Raw genomic sequence first — 23,225 nt, forward strand, 5'->3', positions numbered from 1 at the left:
CCCATAAACATATCTATGGATTTATAACATATAGAAGAAGCAAAAGATAAACGCGCGCAATTCAAGTGCATTCAGATCTGCACACAATTTCTTAGCCATGCAGTAAATTGAATATTATTTCTTTTTTATGTTCTTGCTGTCATTGAGAAGCTGCACAACATTAAACCAAATCGAAAGAAATAGAAGCCCAAGTGCACTGTCATACCACAAAGTGACACTGGAAAAAAAAAGTTATAAAAAAATTCATTTAAATCAAACAAACCTTCGTTTATTTCGTTCTGGATGCATTCATTTGAAAAACAAATTACGTTTGGTGCTATCTATCTATCTCTTTTGTGTTATTAACATAATTCAAGCCATTTACTTTTAAGCTTTGCAATAAACTTCGCGTGGGTATTAATTTCCACCAATATTTTTTCCAAGTGCATAAAATCGAAAAACGAAGTTCTTTTCTGTACAGCATTTATTTGTTGCATTCATTTGCAATTACATTAATTTCAATTTCTTCTTTCTGAACATTTTTGAATGAGCACAGTAGATGCTTTCAATGGATGCATTCAGTGCTCTGAATAAATGCATGATTTCTTGGCATCGGCACGATTGCGCCGATTGAATGAATCTGAAAATGGATAATCAAGAGAAAAAAAGGAAGCCAAAAGACAATATTTATGTAAAGTGTGTTACAACGATAACAATAACAAAAAAGTCGTATTAAATTACAACAATGTGAGGGTTCGCCCCCTTAACTTTGTCTGTGCTGTCATGTTATAGGTATGGAGTTAAGTTAAAGTGGAACACACACCAGGAATATTTATCATATTGTACTCAATTTCAAACTTCGCTAGAACTCTATTGAATATTTCCTTGAGCATTGGAAAATATTAATAAAGACGAACGTCCGAGTTATCCGATATGACAAGAGGAAGTTACACAATGAACTGTGTGAAAATTGATATTCAATACAACGTAGAGAGGAATTACTGTTACAAAATCTTAGATTTTACCAGAAACAGATTACAATATTGTCAAAGTAAAATAACGAAAATAAGTAGCTACAAATTTTAATAAACATTCCATCATCATCATGAAACGTCACAGTCTATTAAATTATGGAAAACTGGAAGTTAAAAACTGACAAGCTCTGTTGTGGTTTTGTGCGGAATTTAGCTTCTGCGTTGACAGTTCAGTTATATGGTATGCCTTGTTTTTCTCTGCAGACTTGATGGGCAAATATTCAGGAAATACAAACCACTGCACAGTGCTGCCGCCCTGTTCTTCATCATTCATCACCACACACGGACTTATTGGTCACCACAAAAGTTTGATAGTAACTTGACGTTCCGACTGATTAGGTCACTTTGCTTGTGGTTTCGTTAGGTTGGATTCACGGTTTGGTTCGTCGCGCGATCGGTCGGTGCATTGAATGATGTGTATTCAATGTGGCCTGCTGGCGGCGGCCGTTAGCATTTTACATTGATTCGCGGTTAAATGTGAGGTGTGCTTTGCTTCCGGCTAGAGTGGTCAATTATATATAGATGCACGACGTACGTATATTGATTCACTTCCAATCATTGGAATTTGAGTAAGTGATGTGCATTGCGTATCCGTAGCGTATACAGAAATATACCCGCATAATCAAGATGCAACAGAGAGGAAGTGATAATTCCTTTTAGCCGAAGAGGGTTCCACATATTGCTATTATATGGTGTTGTAATCGAATGCCGTTGCCCATTTTAATTGGTTTAGGAAAGGTTTATATATATGTAGATTGTGTTTTGATAAAATGCACTTGATTGAGAAGGGGGAACTTTTTGATTTTGATTTAATTTATTTTGTATTTATTTATTTAGCTTTGGGTAGATGCTCAGTGTAGATGAGGCCTTAGAAACTCCCAATCTCTTCACAGTAGCGGTATAGAACTTATTCAGTCCTATTTGGCAAAATAGACATCATCTTAAAAGAATTATGTATTCCACAAAAAATATTTAGTCTGCTATAAAGATTTCAATATAGAGATTCCTATTTTTTGACGTTTTTGATTGATTATCTAAATTGAAATGTCAAAAATGAATACAAAATAAACAGATCTGGTTGGAGCGCTGAATTCGTATTATTTATTTCAGATATTTTGTTAGAAACACAGGTTTAATTGGCATTTTGGTTCTGTTTACATTTGCGAATGTCAAAATAAAAGTGACATTTGAATCTTTCATTGTGACTTTTGCGCCATCTTGTGTATTTGAGTAATATAATAGAACTTTGGTGGTGCAAAATCGTATCCCCACCTCCTAGTGGTGCCCACTGGATAGCTGAAAGGTGAACTAACGACGAACGTTGGATCCAGCCAATCCAGAGCTGTGCCACCTGAGTTACCTTCTCAGGAAGTAGGAGCAAAGGACCAGATATCGCTCTAAAGAACCAGCTCTAACGATCTCAGTCATGCGCAGGCCTCACAAGCCGGCCATGAAAGGAAATTTTAAAGTGTGATTAAAACACAAGTAATAGCTTCGGATGAACGGACTGATAATGTTGATACCCCCCCCCCAAACGAAAAACGGACAACGATTTACGTGTATTAACATGGAAAGTTTGTACACTCAATCGACCATGCAAAGCAGATCAGCTTGCCGATGACTTCGCCAAAATCAAAGCTGATGTGACATCCCTCCAGGAGATGCGATGGAATGGGCCAGGCAGTAGGACGATTGAAGGCTGTGATTTCTACTATGGGAGGTGTCTACTCGATGGGTGGAAGTGCTTATTTGGATGTGGATTTGCTGTCAGAGGGAAACTTAGGCAAAGAATTTTAAACTTTCGGGAAGTAAGCGAAAGAGTGGCGACAATCTGCATTAAGGCCAAATTCCACCAACTGAGCCTTATCATCGCCCATGCCCCGACGGAAGAGAAGGATGACAATAACAAAGAAGAATTCTATGAACTCCTCGTCAACACATATGAGCAATTTACCAAAAACGATGTTAAAATTTTCCTATGAGATTTTAACGCTAAAATTGGCAAAGAAAGCATCGTTGGTAAGTCAATCGGAAGTAATAGCCATCACATCTGGAAACGGACTCTGGCTTTTTGACTTCTTAGCCGAGAAAAATATGGTGTTGAGTAGCACCAGATTCCCGCGCCCAGATATCCACAAAGGTACTTGACGGTCCCCCGATCATCGAACATGCAACCAAATCGATCATGTTGCTATTGACGGAAGACAGTCCTCTAGCATACTTGGCGTTCGTACGTACAGATCGGTCAACATAGATTCCGACCACTACCTAGTTTGTGCTAAACTGCGCGTAGGAATATCCATGGGAGCTCTTAGTCGAACAACAACCCCGGGGAGAAAATTGAACGTTGGAAGATTGCAGCAGGAGGATACCACCAATGCCTTTGCCGACCGAGTATTCGAGAAACCCTACAACGAACTATATATACCCAGAGACCCACTGGCAGCTTTGCAAACAATCCATCAGGAATGCTGCAGAAGATGTGCTAGGTTTCTCACAGCCGCCACCAAGAAACCTCTGGTTTGACTCTGAATTTGCCTAGGCAAACAAAGCCAAAACGCAAGCATACATGTTGTGGCAGCAAAGATCTTCCCGCCAGCATTACGTCGACAAAAGAAGGGATGAGAACCGCTTGCTCAGAAGAAACCACAATCCCATGAGCTGCGTCAAGTCGAGGAGATCCAGGGATGCTTTAACAGGAAACAGGTGCGGAGCTTTTATAGAAGAGTCAAAAAAAAAAAACAACGGGATTCACTAGTCGCCCTGGCGCTACAAAGATAAAGCGGGGAATACCGTAGTCGAGACGCAGTCAATACTAAATATCTGAAAAGATAATGTCAACCAGCTGCTTAATGGTGATGAAGTCAACTATTCCACCAGCGAGCGCCCACGTCAAATCCATTTAGGTGACGATCTAGAGTTCCACCCACCCGACCAGAGCGAGATCAAACTAGCCATCACCAGGCTGAAGTCGAACAAAGCGGCCGGTGATGACGGTCTGCAGGCAAAGCTTTTTAAGTACGCTGGAGCAGATCTGGTAAGGAGCATGCACCAGCTAGTTACTAAAATTTGATAGGAAGAAAGCCCGACGAGTGGAACTTAAGCACCATCTGCGAATGAACATCGAAGATCCATAAAAAAGGTGTCCGCCTTCTCTGCGCCAACTATAGAGGCATTAGCCCTTTAAACATCGCGTACAAGATCTTGTCCAGCGTATTTTATGAACGTCTAATGCCATTTACTGGCGAACTAATTGGCCCTTAACAGTGTGTCTTCGGGCCTGGAAAATCTACCATCGACCAAATGTTCACTCTACGCCAAATCCTGGGAAAGACCCAAGAACATAATATCGAAACACACCATCTTTTCATCCATGCCATGTTGAACTTTGGTAGCCCTATCAAACTGATACGACTTATCAAGATGACGCTGGAAAATGCTCGTTGCTGCGTTAAAATTGGAAGAGACTCCACCGAAACCTTGGAAACCACCAGAGGACTTCGACAAGGCGATGCGCTGTGATGTTGCTGCTTCAATATTGTTCTTGAAACAACAACAGCGCAACACCAACGCCAATACAAGTGGCACCATCTTTCAAAAATCCACACAATATCTTGGATATGCAGATGACATCGACATTATGGGAAGAACCAAACGAGCAGTGACGGGTGCTTTCAAAAACACTCTAGTAAAGATATAAATCCTTCGTACGTATCACCCTCCAAAACCCATTTGTTTACATTGTTGTATTTGTAATGTGGACGAATTCAACGAGAAAAATTGACGTGTTTTCACGCATACATAGACACACTTCCTGAGGTTTTTGGGGAAATTTAATAAATAAGAGGAGAAATTACACGCACACTATGAAAAAGTTTATGAGGCTGATTTCCGGTTTAGCTTGTAGGCAAACCAAGATGTCTACCGGGGATTTATATCTTTATATAGAGTGTTTTTGGGTGCTTTCTCTAATGTCGTGTCTGAGGAGAAGTAAATGGAACTTGAGATTAACGAGGCCTTAGTAAGCGGTTGAGGAATAAGGTCCTATCGCGAAGTACCCAAGAAACAATGTGCAAAACTTTAATCATCCCAGTCTTGCTGTATCGTGCAGAAGCATGGACTCTCTCCCAGGCGGATGAAGGATCTCTTGGTATCTTCGAGAGGAAGGTTCTGCGTACGATCTTTGAGCCGGTTTGTGTCGAAAGGCAAAGTAACATCTGGCGGAGAAGATTTAATCAGGAGCTATACGAGCTGTACAGCGATTTGCCAGTGGTCAAAAAATAGCGTGTACAATGCTTAAGATGGCTAGGGCCTGTCGAGGGAATGAACATTGAAGCTCCAGCCCGTAAGGTATTCAAGGCCAAGCCTGAGGGAACAAGAAGCAGATTCAGGCCTCATCTCCGGTGGAGTGATCAAGTTGAGGCCGACGCACGTCAACTTGGTATTCGAAACTAGAGACAGCAAGCTAGAGATCGAGTAAGCTGGCGAAAGTTATTACTTGAGGCCCAGGAGCACAATGCGCTGTAGCGCCAAATAAAGTAGAACTTTAACTTAACCAATAAACCTAATTCAAACCAGCAATGTATAACATGGAAAATGACGTAATACATATTTTCCCCCATTATTACGAGTATTATGGTATGTCTACATAATGTCTGCTTATTTGTAAGGTATGAGCTTTCACGAAACAAATCGTATTTTATTTACCAAATAAAGGATAGGAAGGAATACATTTGGGATTAGATGTTATTTAACTTAAACAAAATAGGGACATTGTGTTATGAGTTTTGCGTGACCAGAAATTATTTTTTATGGAAACCTGGAATGGCATTCTATAAAACATGTAAAAAAAAGTTTCATAATATCGATTTATTTTTCCACATTGAAATTTTTATTTTCCTTTTTACTTGTATTTATAAACGTACCGATGAAATGGGTGCCAATGACTTTTATTATAATATAGAAGCCATAGAAATAATTGGTTACACTTTATCAATAATTAGAAACACAGATTTTTGTATGAACTTTAAACCGATTAAGATGGCATCGAACTTGTATTCTAATAATTGTTTATGACTATCAAAACCTTACATCCGCATTCTTCAAAAATGCTAGAACTAATAATATTAGTTAGTTTTTACATATAAAATAATATGTCTTGAAAAGGTCATTCATAATCATAATTCAGTTGCACTTTTGCTTTATATTGTTGAAGCCTTATAAGTAATCAGTCAAGTTATTTTCTTTGTAGATTCTTTAATATGAAATAATGGGGGTTATTACGAGTATCGAAGGTGTTAAAGACCATCTTAACTGAAATTGACCTAGAAGACAATTTTTGCTTGTAGAAAAGCTCAAAGATGTACCTAGTTTAAATTACAAGTAGTTTAGGGATTTTAAACACAGTTAAAGACTCTTAAATAGCAAATTATCTGATGTCTTTTGTTTTCGTAGGTTCGTAGATTTCTAATGTATTTACTTAATCATTGAATATGAGCTGTCAAAAATCCTGATCTATCTAAACGCACTGCGTTAGTGCTTCAAGTAAGTGCCTTCTTTTTTCTTTCTGAGTATTGACACACGGAGTCACGGCACCTGGCAGTCAGCACGTGAACCTTCGATTAGAGATAGACTAGATTAGAAATCCTGACTTTTTAACAGACTGAGTTCAAAGCTTGAAATAGGTGCATTTACTGAGTATACTCGTATATTGAGTTGTGTTTTTGAGCATATTCAGTGGATTTGAACATGCTCAGTGGAACAAGAAGCGATCAGAACTTTATATTTATTTTTTTTTTAAGTTTTGAACGCATTCAAAAGATCTGAGCATTTTAATCAGGCGTTTTTTTGTATCTGAACAGAACCCGAACTGTCAAAATATGATTTTTTTTCTGTTCAATGTGTTCAAAGTAAAAGCAGAAGCGGTCAGAACTTCATATTTATTTATTTGAACTGAGTTCAAAGCTTGAAATAGATGCATTTACTGAGTATACTCGTATATTGAGTTGTGTTTTTGAGCATATTCAGTGGATTTGAACATGTTCAGTGGAACAAGAAGCGATCAGAACTTTATTTTTATTTTTTTTTAAGTTTTGAACGCATTCAAAAGATCTGAGCATTTTGATCAGGCGTTTTTTTTTGTATCTGAACAGAACCCGAACTGTCAAAATATGATTTTTTTTCTGTTCAATGTGTTCAAAGCAAAAGCAGAAGCGGTCAGAACTTCATATTTATTTATTTGAACTGAGTTCAAAGCTTGAAATAGGTGCATTTACTGAGTATACTCGTATATTGAGTTGTGTTTTTGAGCAATTTCAGTGGATTTGAACATGTTCAGTGGAACAAGAAGCGATCAGAACTTTATATTTATTTTTTTTTTTAAGTTTTGAACGCATTCAAAAGATCTGAGCATTTTAATCAGGCGTTTTTTTGTATCTGAACAGAACCCGAACTGTCAAAATATGATTTTTTTTCTGTTCAATGTGTTCAAAGCAAAAGCAGAAGCGGTCAGAACTTCATATTTAATTCTTTTTAAAGTTTTGAACACATTCAAAAGATCTAAGCATTTTAAGCTGGCGTTTTTTTTGCATCTGAATAGAACCCGAACAGTCAAAACATGATTTATTTTCTGTTCAATGTGTTCAAAGCTTCAAAGTTTTATGGTTTTAATTTTTTAACTTTGGGTCTCTATTGAACTATCGGCCTGTCATCAGATAATCCAATAGAGACCAACAATCCAACATCCAGTCCATGATCCAGTCATCGCAGTTTGGATTTTTCGAGTTGTCATCAAATTTGACGTTTGTGTTGTATGTAGTGGTAAGCGTCCATTTTCCACAGTCTTTTTGAAATTAAAATTTCATTTCGTTTAAATTGTCGTCGAGTGTCTTAATTCATTAACTCAAAGTTATCTTTACTAGGCACAGAACAGCTTCACAGCTGTCGACCGACATCCTACGAAAATTCTTATAAACTGCTCTGTCCCCCTTAGTAATTCCTTGAATAGGTGCGCCTCCAAATCATGAAGTTTCCTTACTTCGAGAAATGGATTCACCCGAAACCAATAACTACCGACACTAAAGGTAAATCAACAAACAATAGATTAAACGTTTCTAATGTCAAATGAGACATTTGAAGTTGCTTATGGCAAGACATAATATGCCCAGTAAAAAAAAACAATGGATTCCGGATAAGATTGCGGAAGAGAAGCTGGATTGGATTTTACTCTGGTAAAGCCTCTTGTAAAGGATAATTTCTGATTTTTCAAAGCGCGATCAACAAGATCGAAAAAAACACCATGAGATTGAGTAAAACGCTGAGTGCAGCATATCCCAAGTGGGTGAAATGTAGATAATTAATATGTACATATTCCTAAAACAATTAAAACGGTGGAAGAAATAGGTTGAGTCTCAAGGAAGGTTCCTTTTTTAAATTAATACACATGTCAATATTTAATTTATCGACTAAAAAACAAATTCTAAAAAACACTTCAAGGCGAAATCTCATTGACATTCTATACATAGACTGCTTGAAGTGTGAATTTTCCATACAAAATTTAATTAAAAAGGTTCCACTTCCAATTAGCTACACTAGCCCTTCCAGGCACAGTGGTCTAAGAAGTTTTGAAATATTTAGCGACATATGTTTGTATTTAGTTTAAATAATCTTTTTCTGACATAGAAAGTATTGACATCTAGTATAATTTGTTGAAGACAAAAAATTTTGACAGTTCGTGCAAAATGAAGCAGAAGCGCTGTGAGTATTAAATTTAAATGTTACACAATTTTTCCGCATAGCCCTCTTTGCGCTAGTGTTTTGTCCGTTAAAAGTGGAACTATCGTGAAGTTGGCTACTTGCAGTCCAAGTATAGTATGTCAATGCGAAATCCGATTCAAGAAACGTTCAGAGCAGATTTTGTTCTGAGTGTGTTCAGTATGCTCGTAATTCAGTTGCCCTAAGCAATATGAGTATGTTCAGTGCATTTCTTGCAGGTGATTTGCAGATTCCTAATATTTTCTTAAAGTCTAATCTTGATAGAACACCATCTGCAGAACTTTGTCTGAATTTCAAAGTTGTTATCTGATATCATAGATCAACCTGACAAAAAGGGTTCCAATTTCCTTCATGTTCTACATAATTATATATAAAAGTAGTAGGTGCTCTTCTTCTTTTCTTTTTAACCTAAATGCAAATATTTAAAGTTCTTCTTCGAAGCTTGACCATAATATATCTCCTTTTCGTTGCTGCTGTTTTAGCAGAGGGAACACTCATTCCCCTTCATCTACAAAACTATCCAACAATCTTCTCAAAACAAAGACAAACCCTATCTTCTGACCAACTGGTGGTCATCACTCTTACTCTTTTTGCTCGAATGCACTTGACGTCACTTAGGCACCCTATCTTTACTCGTACCTATTTTGCTGAAGATGCCGCTGTAACTGCTGCCGCCATCCATCGGCAGTTGCTTGCTTTAGCCGCCATTCGTCAGACCGTATCCAGCAAGTTCATTTCTTCCACCATCAGTATTCCAATTAGTGTATCCTGGGCGATAATGCATTCATTCAAGCATTTTAATATCCTCTTCTTTTTCCGGTTTGGTCTGACTGCAGGGACTGGCATTGGCAATCATTACAGCCAACAGTTCAACAGGTATGTATATATTGGAGGTACTTCCAGCCAACACCATATTAGCCAAGCGATTGTGCTGGTGCTGGTTCTGGTGCCTGTGCTGGCGGCAAGCCCAACGTCCATCCTGACGCTAAACGCCCAGTTTCACTTCACTGAACATAACAACACAACACAGTCATCACCTGATGTTGATAGGTAAGAGTGGCTGCATTCAGTGTGTCTCCACCTTAAACATATCTTCACCAAGTTCTATGATGTGTCTTTGTCCAGCACCAGCTCTAGCTACTCGTAGATGTTCGAATGAAATTGCATAATTAGTCTTGATGTTCTGCAATCAAGGATACAAATGAGAAATGAGAAGAAACTGCCTCGAGATATTTTTGCTTCTTCATATGGTTTGAATTTGCAATTATACCACAAGCCAATAACGATGCAAATTTGTGCATCATTTCTAGGAATTCCGATGCAGAATTGCCATCATTTTAGTCGGTGGGGCTGCGCAGACTTTCAACATCAACAACGATATTTTCCCTATTTGGATAAATTTGGTTTCGAATTGCAAACGAAGCCAAAGCTGGAACTATTTGTGATGGAAGGTGGAAGGCCCGCAGCGCGGTAATTAACTTTCGCTTATGTGGAGCACCATCTATATGTGAACAAGTAAACAGTAATTTTATATTTTCAACATCAATTTTGACGGAATTCGACGTGTAAATGTAGGAATTATTTGTTTGGCTTTTGTCGTGTTGGTTTTCTTTTTGTTTTGTTTTGGAAATTCAGAAGGAAATTGATATTTTTGTTGTGTTTATGTTTTACTGCCAATTTGTTTTTCGGCTAAGTGCGCAAATAAATGGTTTTCTTTTTTTCCAGGAGCGGATTTGAGAGCATCGAAGTAGTGAAAGGCCAAGAGTTTTGTGTTGAAAGTTTAACTATAAGTAAATGTAAAGGTTTTATTGGTATTTTTGTGAAAAGTCTTTTCTATGATTTTACGGCCTCCCATTTTAAATCTTCTAATCACCCTATTCGCATATCGGACTTAATATCCACCGAAGGTTTTTGCTCTTGAAAGTGCCCCAATTCCCCTATTTATACCTATCGGTTTGGTAGCGTGATTCCTCTTTGGATTTCGACGAAGGTGTTGTTCGTGCAAGTGATATTTCTTCTGAGGGACGTGAACTTCTTGACTAAATAGAAATAACTGCCACGAGGCTTATCTTGTTGATAGAGCATATACTTTAAAACCCATTCGTTTCGCCTGTTCACCTATAGCTTTGGATGCTTCTAGAACAGTTCGCTTGTAGAGACCAATGATGTCGATGAAGACTTGTTAAAGATAGTGCCTTCCACGTTTACACCCTCTTATGCACAATCTCTAGGACTCTGTTGAAGAAATTCAATGATAGTGCATCTCCTTGCCCGCATTCTGCACATGACGTCTGGAATAGCTCGAATGAGCTGATACCCATTTGTGTATTTTATACCGTACATATATATTTGTATACATGTAAATATATATTTAAAGAGTTCCACAGGTAGACATTGGAAACCAGCGTATTTGTTGTTCTTAAGCATGTGGATGCGTTTCTTAAAATCTTCAATACTGGGCGATGGGACTGGGTCTTCATTTACGTGTCTGATGCTTCTTTTCTCTTCAACTGTTTTATTTCCGTAATGCCCATAAAGCAGCTGCTTTAAAATGTCTGCAATGCTATTTCGAAAAGCCTGCGTGTCGGTCCTTGGACCAGATACCGTTTGCTTGCCAGTTTTTTAGAACCAACGTGTTTTGGTGGTTATGCTGGACTTCTCGCGAGATACCTGAGTTCCTCTTTTCTTTCTTGATTTTGCTTTCCACTCCATCATTTGAGCATTTTCCGTCTCCCTTTCCCAGTGCAGCGGATCAAACTACCAATTTTTTGTCCTTGGGGGTTGATAGTCTCAACTAGTCTCTAAATGATATCACGGTGCTGGTTGTTGATGCTTGTGGATGGGACTAAGGCTAAGAGTTTCCCGGACAATTTTTCACTGTAGCTCTGGCATTCTCTGGTGGGATATTTTTACTTTGGGCGTTATTATTTTGTTTTCGTTGGACAGCTGGGCTTTGAAATTTTGTCACAACAATAATGTTGATCCAGAAGGTTCGCGATCCCAAGATGTTAGATGCGTGCCTTACACCTATTAGCACGTGCTAATTACGAACTGCAGCACATCAATCTGTTGGACTATTGTCAGTTATCGTTTCATGGAGGTTTTCCAACTAATCTGCCAAGATATTTTCCTTCCCAACTTTAACATTCAAGTCAACGAGCAGGACTCTGTTATCGTACTCCGGACAGGCTCCTCCGTAGGCTTCGTCCAGCAGGTCGTACATCAACTTCTTTGAAGACTTCTCAGCTTCATTGGTAGGGGTGTGTTCAAGGTAGCTTTGATGCAGCTAGGAGAGAGTTAATCAGCTTGAAATTGATGATCTTCGATCTGAACGCATTTCCCATGACGAATTAACATCATAAGGCCTCTTTTACACATGACGATTTTCTCCGTTCGGTTCTTTTTTCCGTATAGCCGTCTCAACGACTGAAAAATACGGCGACTGTGCCGTTGACGTCTTATCAGTGACGTACGTGAATAAGCGAACGTATTCACAAAAGACTATTTTTATTCGTCTGCTGTCCGTTTTTGTAGTCACTTGTGCTAAAGCATTTTAATATTTAAATATTTAAAATGTAACCAAACGTAGACAATTCACGGGAAAAGTACGTTAAGTGTGATGAAAAGTCCGGACGGAAAAAAATCGTACGGAACCGTACGGGCGAAACCATCTCGTGTGAAAGAGGCCTAGGGCTCGTTTCACACTATACGGTTTTGACCGTACGGCAAAAGACCGGACGGCATAAAATCGATCAATGGCTAATTACACATTATACGGTTTTAACCGTACGGTAAAACACGATATATCCAGGGTTCCTGTGCTTTGTATATTTTTCACAGGTTTAGTTCCAGCTCTGCCGCACAACCAAAATCGTATGATGTGAAAACATGCATTTCGCCACGTACGCCACTAAGCTTTTCGAGCCGTCCGGCTGCCGTATGCTGTAGTGGCAGTAGACGGTTGCTACACGGCACGGCACGGCACCGGCATTTTGCCGTGACCGTATAATATGAAAGCGTATATGCTCTTCTTCGTACCTCTAACAAAATGTCGCCGTCCGGTTTTTTGCCATGCGGTCAAAACCGTGTAGTGTGAAACGAGCCTAACATGTGCATTGTTTGATGACTTTTTTTTGCTGTGGCCGGGTCGTTAGCCCAACACACATGGAACATAAGTTTGGTGTTGCAATGTTGTTCCTTGATCAAAAATCCACGCTTATAAGTTAAGCAAGTTATGACATAGAGCCAAGAACAGTATTAGGCTATTATATCAACGGGACTGTAATTTAAGTACTTGATGTGACAGCTCAAGGCCCCCAGTCCTCCAACTATAACCAATAACCACTTCTAAGATAACGCTTAAATAATAAATGTTATACAAATTAGTGAAGTTTTTATATTTTTTGTGTACATGATTTGTAAAAATATAGGATCTTACAGGAATAACGAAAACGATATCCATTCTATAGTATGAATAACACCGATAAAAGTCAAAGTAGAATCTTACTATGGATGGGTTTTTGACATTTATACGAGTCTCTAATAGATCTTATGTCATTTTGTTCTCAAATGTTGGTACAATTGATATTGCATTTCTTTCTCGATGGCTGTGTTCGTTGAGTAGTTGTGCATTTGGAATTATGTTTGTGTTTTCCATTGGGGAAAAAATCAATTTGTTACTGTTGATATTATTTAGTTTTGTTAATAAAAATGGACTAACTGGGCTTATTTTGCAAGAGAAAACAATAGAAAAGATAATTAAGTTTTGTTATGTTTCCACCAAAGGTTTATCTCAATTTAGATTAAATAAATCTTTTTGGTGTTTCCACTGCACACGAACATTTTAAAATGATTAGGTATGACAGCAAACTCGCTTTAACACCACATGTTACTGTAGTACTCTACGAACAAACCCCTTCCTTCAAACACGTGTTAAATGAACTTTTTTTTATAGAATCTCAATTTCCATATGTTTTCTTTATTTTATTAGTCTAAGTTAGTTTTTTTGCTAAGTTAATTTTTGCATTTGATTTTCATAAAACTTTCTTTTATTTGTGTGTTTTTATTATTATTCTGACAGATCTTCTTTCAGTAGTACCAATTTTTAAGTACTATATATGGAATACCAAAAAAACACACTTATATAAGTTTTTGAATGCTTTACCCATTTTTGAGTCTCTAGTCCGGCCCTTCATTTGTTTATACAAATTACTTATTTAATCCAAGTTATTAGGCTTGAATGTGATTTTGATTGGACTTAGATTATTATAGGTTATCTTTTTTTTCTAATTTGCAATACACAATATCACGCATCAACAATTATCTTTAGAGCCACGTAATTAAGCAATATAAAATAGCGTGAGCAAAATTCTATAAATAATATTATGTCTCTGAATGAATTGTTGTTTTGTTGTTGCTGAGATTCTTACAGAAATTAAAAAGAAACTTAATTTTGTTGGAAGTTCTTTTTTATTGGGAAATTTAATTCAAATGATTTCCTTTTTATTAAATCTCAGGTTAAGTTCAGTTTTTTGTTTTGCTAAGATCGCAATATTTTGTTCACATTTTGTTTATTTATTAGTTGAAGTATATAACCTATAAACTATCTATTCATTAGTTTTTTATTCGTTCATTTATGAAAAAATTTTAATTGTTTTGTTTTTTTTCTTCTTTTTTATTACAGGTAAGCACGATTTGTTTTGAATGTTTTTGTTTTACTGGTTTTTAATTACATTTGATACCATTTTAATGCATGAAGGCCAAGTTCAAAGTAAGTAACTTTATTGTGAGTTGCTATTCAATTTAATTTATTTATTTATAATTTTGTTTTTGTTGAACGGAAATTGCTGTTCAACTCAAATGGTTTGTTGTCGTTACGTGATAATTTTCTGATGAAACAAAATTTTAACAACTCAGCAAATTGATTTTAAAATGATAAATTAGATTAGGTTATGAAAAAAAAATTAAAATGTATTAGAAGGGCTTTTGAAGGGGGAGGGGGTGACACAGGTCAAACTTAAATTTACGTTTTTTGTGTATTTCAACATTTTTAACAAAATATTTTTCAAAATGTACAAAAATAAAGTATGAATCAAATTGAATTGTTTTCCGATAAGAAGTTTCATTTTTAAATATATCAAAATATTGTGTTTTTTAAAAGAAACAATGAATGTATACTTAATTGTAAGTCCAAAATTATGAAGTTTACAATTTTGCGACGATATCAGACTTTTAATAGCTACCACGGCTACTGCTGCATTACGATAACCTCTTTAAGAAATTTACCAATGCTATTAGGACATTTGCTGCTGTATGTTCTCGAAATCTTATGGCTGAATCACAAATACGTTTCGTTTGACAATCGTAAGGAAAAGAACGTAATGTAACGTAATGTGACTCCAAACGGAAGCTCTAGTTCAATTATCTGAACATTTGCTTGTCTGACAGCTGTACACAAATGTCAACAAATAAATTATTTGCTCTTTTGAGGGATGAAATAATAGAAATGTCATTCAAAGCAACCTCGAAGCAGGCCCATTGTAGCGCAGCCATTAAATTTATCGCTCAGCATTGTCATGGGCTAGATTTTTCACGCAGCTTTAAAGAAAAACGGAAAAGTTGAATCAGAGTATCTTGATTGAAAATTGTGATCACCTCTTCGAGAAATAACACGGTCCGAAAATGTTTCTTCCAAAACTAAGAACTGCGAACTGTGTTGCAAAACTGTCATTGCTATTGAAGTGAATAGTTTCAATTTTACTTCTTTTTCGAGGGTTTTATAATTTGCTAACTAGTACCCGTGACGTGATGGTTAGTGCGTACGACTGACATGCCGTAGGTTTTGGGGGCAGATCCTGCCTGTGCGACCTTAATTTTCTTCGCTGGTACTGCGTCTATGCGTAGTTCTTGTCATAAAAAGTGCTTTCTCAAATTAGCCCTTTGGATTCTACATAAAAGTGTGGGTCCCCTCTATCTCATGACTTGCACACAGGCATGGTTGAGAGTTATAAGTCACTGAGACCTAGTTATCAACGGGCTGTTGCGCCACTTAAGATACCTATGGGGTTTTCCATGAGTAAAATAAATAAATTTAATCGTGATTTAGATATGTCAAAGTATAAATTACTCTTGTTTTTGCATTCCATTGGTCAAAATAAATTCATTTATTTTTGATTTAGGGTCAAATCTGCAGATCTGGGTTTTTTTCTGGACCCTATTTGCACTTATACTAATATAATATTAAAAAATGTTAAGATGGAAATTTCAAAGCCGTACGGCACGTACACGTACACGATCACTAAAACAATGACAATAAAACAAAATAATTGCAATAATTTCCCATGGACCACGAAAGAAAAAATCAATTTTTGACGGAAATCCAAATTTACCCATGAAAACCGCCATAATTATCGTTTAGTTTACTTGCTATATGTCAAAAACTGACAGCTACGAAAGTGACAGCTGCTCAATTAGAGAATTTTTCAAGATTTGAATGGTTGTGAAAGTAAAACTAAGGAATACTTTTAGCAAGGCGGCTTTGGAAAAGTTACGAAATATATTTTGAAACTATTTTTATAAAAATTTAGATTTAATTAAAATTTTAGCCAAACTTTCTCCAAAATAATTTCTTTGAAATTCGTTGAAACATATTTTTCGAAATACAGTCAAACTTCTTTATAACGAATTTAGTTATATCCTTATTCTCTCTATAGCGAATTTCATTTTGTTCCCCTTAAGAAATATCCCAAATGAATTAGGTTCTTTATAACGAAATTCTCTATAGCGAAATTCTCTTTATAAGGAACTAATTTTGTGGTCTGAAAGCAGAGTTGTTTCTTCAAAACGAAATGTCAATTTTTTAAATTTTAAAACAAAGTTATTAACGATTTGTATTCCTTATTTTAAAAGGGAACTCCCCGTTTTGGGAAGAATGTTTTTAAAGTGAATGAATGTATGCATAGATGTGTAGTAGAAACGTTATGCATATTAACAGGTCAATTGTTTGAGTTGGCATTGTTCGAGAATTGTTGTCAAAATGTCGAAGCGCAAAACTATTTCGCTATCAGAGAAGTTATCGATGATTGAAAAAGTTAAAAGGGGAGAAAAGAAAAAAGATGTTGTAGAAAATTTAGTGTATCGTTTAGTACATTGTCGAAAATTTTAAAGAATGAATGAGCTGCATTTGTTAATATTCGAAGTTTTATTGAAAAAGAGATGATGCATATTTTCACCTTTTTATAATAAAACAAAAGTCAAAATTGTTCATGCGCAATCGGAAATTGATGTTTTTTGAATTAGTGATCAAAAGCTTTTGAAATACAGAAGTTAAGATTCTAAACTATAACGATGAAGGAAGTACTATTTTCGAGCCGAATTGTAACTTTTAAAGACACAGTCGAAAACTTCAAAGGTTTGGTGACTTTCTAGGATCATAAAAAAGAAAACAAATGTATTTTAAAATATGTGAAGCCTAACATTTGACTTTGAAAATTAAGTTGAAAACCACACCTTATTTTTAAGATCGATCGAGTTTTATTTTTTTTTAAATGGAGTTTTTTTAAGAAAGCCTTTCTCCGTCTTAATTTTAAGCGTCAAAGTATATTAAAATTACAAATTTATACGTACCATAAAATTAGCATTTGATTCTATTCTTAGTATTGTTTTACTTATCAATCTTAAGATGTGGTGTTTCCAGACATAAAGCCGGGAACACCACAGGCATGAAGGGAAAGCGATTTTTTGTATGCTCACTCGGGCTTAGAATGTTTAATTAACATAAAAAGCAGAGAGAAAAAACTAATCGAGAGAGTCAAATTTCCTCGTCCCCTTCTCCGTCCCTTTGAAACCTTTTAGATACTCTCATTTTTTATAGCGTGTTGAATTTGTATCGGTGTATACATGTTTTCACCTCGGAGAGCAATGAGAGAGAAAAACCTTCAGTGTATCACTTCACTGTACAGTTTTATAAATATATTTGTTGAAATAATTTAAAAAACCGGTAAATTAAACACTTTTACTCAAAAACGTTTTCACAAATAAATTCCATCAACAAATTTTCGTTTCTCAATAAATTACGGTAAACGTTATAACGGTGAATTTCGTTGTGAATTTGTTTTTTCCTTCTATTTCTCTGAATTACAGACAGATGGCATTAACAACCAAAAAATGAAAGGATGTGTTCCAAAAGAGTGTAACAATAAACGAGCACATGTTTTTGTATAAATGTATGTTATGTTTATTTCAATAGTAATACCTTAATAAAAACTTAACTACTTTATTATGTAAAATATACGGCATGGAATTATAAAAGTCGGAAAAATAAAGTTCTACAGTTTATCGGGAATATTTATATAAAATATCCATATCTTCTGCAATTGCGGTATCAATCGTTATTTTTTGGAACTTAGTGTTAACGTAACATTTATCTGTCATGAATTACTTTTTCAGCTTGTTATATACCAAAAAAAAATCAATTATGAAATTCAGCTGCGATAATAAGCACTTAAACACAGCTTTTTCTATGTTTATAGTTATTCAGGTTTAGCTCTTAACTCAACATTTATTTATGAATAGCCTAAAAATTTAGGAAACTTATAAAAATGATGCAAAGGACCTAAATTGAAGAACGAATTTGTATATTCTTTTCACAAAACCACTGACCTAGCGAGAATACAAATATGTTCACTTTTGTACAAAAGTACTTTTCGGCTTATGTAGTTAAGCCTTTAAAAGCAACACACTATAGCTTAGTGGAAAGCAGTAAGTATAGTTTATCACCTATTCACAAATCTTATGCAATGAAAATTGGCAACAGAAGTAACAAGTGGAAGGTCTTTTATTTACTTACTCTCTACTTAAATCACTTGTTTTTTAAATTTTGGAAATGTCTTGAGTAATGTAATGAAAATAAACAACGAGTACACACAAATAAAATAGGAATGGAAAAAAGAGATGAGTATATAAAAATGTTTTCAATGTTCCATGTATACATTCTGCAACCCTCGTTTTGCTAAACTCTGAAAATTTAAACAAATCTGAGTTTTTTTGCACTTTTCAACGGTCGAAAAAATTAAACGCAGCTTATAATAACAAAAAATAATAGTAGTAGTACTTTATGTTTCTAGGTCCTAATTCTCATTGGACTGTTGCACCACCTAATTTATTTTACTTACTTAACGATTAAAACTGGCTTCAAATAACTAACTAATATTTCTCTAAATGCATAATGGCTGAATCACAAACACTCTTCAGCTTCGGCTTCGTCTGCGTTACGGTGGGCCTACTTTGAGGTTGCTTGGAATGACATTTCTATTATTGCATCCCTCCAAAGAGCAAATAATTTGTTTGTTGACATTTTTTTTACAGCTGTTGAGCTGTCAGACAAAGCAAATGTTCAGATAATTGAACTAAAGCTTCCGTTTGCAGTCACATTACGTTCTTTTCCTTACAATTGTCAAACGAAACGTAAGGACGAAGCTCCATTTTGATAGCACGCATTGAATTCCTTTGGCTGAAATCGTAAACGTCAGGTGAACCGAAGCTGAAGCGTGCTCGTGATTCAGCCATAATTTTGAATTGTTTCTAAATCTTCATTGTTTTGGCACCTAACAAAAGTAATTAATTTCACTTCATATTCGAATGATATTACTCCCAAAAGAACACAATGAGAATACCAAAAAGTTGTTCATCCACAATTTTAAATTTTCTTGAACACCTCTAAACAGCTTACTACATCCGCCATTTTTAATAACTGGTCCCAATTTTTTAGAGGTGGTGAGTATGCAAATCTTCTTGCATAAGTATTTGTCCCCACAATTTTTTTAAATGGAGTTAATACACATGCAAGTTGGTGTGCAAATCACAGCTTGAAGGCAAAAAGAGAGCAACCGTTGAAGTTGGTTCTCTCGATTAGTTTTTTCTCTCTGATAAAAAGAGCCCTACATTCCTGCATCATTAAAATTTCGATGGTGGTCTTTCTGACTTTACGAACCTATTAAAATAAGTGGTAAGGTTTTTATTCTATCAATTTAAATATTACCTCTTAAATGTTACATCCCTGATATATTTAATACCCGTGTTTTTTGGTATCTATAAATAGTATAGTAGAAAATTGGCAAAGAAAACGCATCCGCAGTAGCCAGATATTCAAAAAATTGTTACAAATGAAAGAATATCTGTCAGAATAATAATAAAAAAACACACAAATAGAAGAAAGTTTTGTGAAAATCAAAAGTTAACATAACCTTCAGCAAAAAAAATTAATTAAAACTAATACAATTTTCAAAAAGAAATGGTAAGAAAACATGTAGAAATTGAGATTCTATAAAAATAGTTAATTTAACAATTGAAGCTTTGACATAAAATAAAAACTTAAAAAAAACTTAACATGTATTATTGAAGCGAGCTTGAAGCTCGTCTCAATTCTTTATATAACTGAATCGAGTTGAAATGAACTTGATTTGACTCGATTCCAGTCGGGGATCAGAGTCGATTCAAAATGTATAAAGAAAAACTTGTGTGAAGGAGTTGGTTTTACAGATAAAGCATTATGGTTTGTTTATTTGCATCAGACTCGTATAAATGTCAAAAACCCATACGTAGTAAGATTTTACTTTAACTTTTATCGGTAGTATCTATACTACGGATATTGTTTTTGTTATTCGTGTAAAATCCTTCCATACTATTGATAGATTCTCCAACAAAATACGGGTAATAATGACGAAGAAGTAATATTTCAAGAACAGAGTAGTTCATGAAATTTGGTTGCTGAGGTGAACTCATAACATTGATTTATTTAGCATCACACTAAAATAAAAGTTCGCACATCAACTCTTTTGTTTCAGGGAGTTATAAAATTCTTCTTCTTAACTTACGCTTAAAGTATTTGAATTTTTCTTACATTTTTATTGAAATACCAACTTATGACCTAGTACCTTCTAATACCAACATTTGCAGCCAGGTGTTTTTCTAAGATACAAATTTAAAAATAATAAATATTGAATGAAAAAATAATTTAAATTTGATAAACGAACCATTGGATAATCCAACTGATTTTTTGTTTTATTTATTAACAAAAGCATTAATTTGAATTTGTGGAATAATAACCAATACTTAATCAGCAAAATACTGAAATGTACAAAATATTTGTACTCAATCTTTAATCAATGCCTTAATGCTTTTTGCACAACGAAGTACAAGAAAAATAATGCAAACATTTATTATATACACACTTAGGAATTAAATAAGTACTTTGGATTATGTTCAAAATCTCCAACAATACCCAACTTAAGTAGGTATACTATAAATCATATTAATATTAATAATACTAATAAATTGTTGTCTATAAATTCACAACACCGCACCGTCAATTGCCCCACACCACACGTGTTTTGTTTTCTTGTTGTTTATTATTTCATGCATTTAATAAAACAACAACATTAATGGCCTCTTATAAAGCAACTCGCATGTTGACAATCACCAGACCAACGCGAAAAAATTAATGCTATCAAGAAATACTTAGCACTGATAGTTGACATTGAAACCATTCAAATTATTGCTAATTTTTTGTGTTGTTGTTGGTGTTTAAATAAGCGCAATTAGCAATTCAGAGTTGTGGTAAATAAATTAAAAAAGAAATTGAATAATTGCCAACTTAATATAATAAGATATTTGTACATACTTATTTATTTAATATTATGGGTTGGGCATTCAATAATTTAAATGTTCCTTTCTTCTTCTTTTTTGTACATATTAATTTTATATTTCTTGTTTGCTTAACTTTTTGAAAAAAAAATACAAATAATTTTAGTTTAATTTGTCCCCTGGATTTGAATAAAGTCGAGAATCTTGAAAAGTTCAAAACAAGCATGTCTGGTGATGACTCAAAAAAAAGTCTCCAAGAATCCGACGTGAGCTCTAGCGGCAGTTAAGAGAAACACGGAGTTTGTTTCAGTTTTTCACGGTTATCTCGAAACTATTTGTCGTCAAAAAATAATCTTGCGCAAAATTAAAGCTTATCACATGTCATAAGGAAATATGATGCTAATTTGTTTGTACTTGTTTTAGCTTCTAAAATAACTCTATCGGCATTTAAGGACACCACCCTTTTTTTATCAAGAAAAAAAAGACTTATTAAATATCCTAAAAAAATATGGTATGCATTGTTCACGTCTGTAATTGTACAAAAAAAATGTAGTATTCAATCTCCAACGATGCCACTTGCTATTGACATGATTTCAATTGTAACTAGAAAAGGAGGATGAATTTGGAACCAATTTGACAGCTTTGCAATGTCTCTATACTCTTCATTTCACGCATAAGAGTATCCAATCGTATAGTCCTGCAAACACAGGTGACATGATTTGGCGTACGAGAAGTGTCTGGCGGCTTGGAAATCATGTTTTTCACGCAGTTAATATGGGCACTCCATTCGGCAGACCGCTAAGCGTGAATAAAATCTTTAAATCTTTAACTGAATCCATAAGGCTGCTGTTGGTCCATTAGATTTAAGTTTATTAAGATTTTTTTGTAGTTTCTCACTATTGGATCAAATAAGGGTTGTTTTAGTGCACACATTGAATTAGACTCATCAAAAAATTTTTCATGAGATTTTGGATTTCCTCTAATTCATGTTGGCTTATGTCGAATTCTTCCATTATTATTATTAAAACACGAACTGCTTTAGCGAAAGATTTTTCTTGCAGCATCTTTTCAACAAAAACCGGGGCGTAAATATAGTACCTACTCATTAACTCTTGCAGGCCACTTCCACTTATCAGAAAATCTATTGGAACAATATAGGACTTTAACTGGTGAAATCCACCCAATCTGACTAAGCATTTTAATAGACGGACTAAGATGAAGCTGCTGCAATGATTTCTTTACAATATAAAAAAAAAATTGGGTGGCGCAAAAGTCCGTTGAGAACTAGGGTCTAGTGACTTACAACTCTCTCCTGTTGTCAGGAATGGTGAGGACCTACAGTTTATATGCCGAATCCGAACCGCTAATTTGAGAAAGCACTTTTTCATGACAAGAGTTACTCTTGGAAAATTTGTCATTTCCTCGCAAGAGGCAGTACCCTTGAAAAAAATAGGTGGCATAGGCAGTGATCGAACCCAAGACCTCTGGCATGACAGTCCAACGCACTAACTATCATTCCATGGGTACTACAAATGATTTCTTTACTTTTACCTCCAGGCATTTTTGGTCAAATTTGCAACACAAACTGCCAGCATAGTGCAATGCAGTGTAAAGTGTATTATATTCGGACGGTGGAGAAAAGATGACTAATTTTAGTTTTTGCTTTAATTTTGTAGAAGATTATTTTTTGATACGACAAATAGTTTTCAGGATAAACCCGAAAACCGAAAAAACCGTATGTTTCTCTTCACTGCCGCTAGAGTTATTATATAAACTATAAGAGATAGAAAAAAATTA

General features: G+C 35.2%; 1 protein-coding gene across 3 annotated transcripts in view; it reads left to right on the forward strand.

Moving 5' to 3' along the window:
- LOC129944278 (rhophilin-2-A) overlaps positions 1-23,225 on the forward strand; it is a 125,144-nt gene that overhangs the window by 35,257 nt on the left and 66,662 nt on the right. The window contains exon 1 of one of the 3 annotated variants that reach the window (XM_056053616.1): positions 14,524-14,556. The exons of the other annotated variants lie outside the window; for them this stretch is intronic. Coding sequence (XP_055909591.1) covers positions 14,539-14,556 — 18 coding nt within the window. The 5' untranslated portion in view covers positions 14,524-14,538. Of the gene's footprint in view, positions 1-14,523; positions 14,557-23,225 lie in introns of those variants that run through there. 3 annotated transcript variants of the gene reach the window in all.

Source organism: Eupeodes corollae, chromosome 2 (genome assembly GCF_945859685.1).
Source record: "Eupeodes corollae chromosome 2, idEupCoro1.1, whole genome shotgun sequence".
Classification (NCBI taxonomy): Eukaryota; Metazoa; Arthropoda; class Insecta; order Diptera; family Syrphidae; genus Eupeodes; species Eupeodes corollae.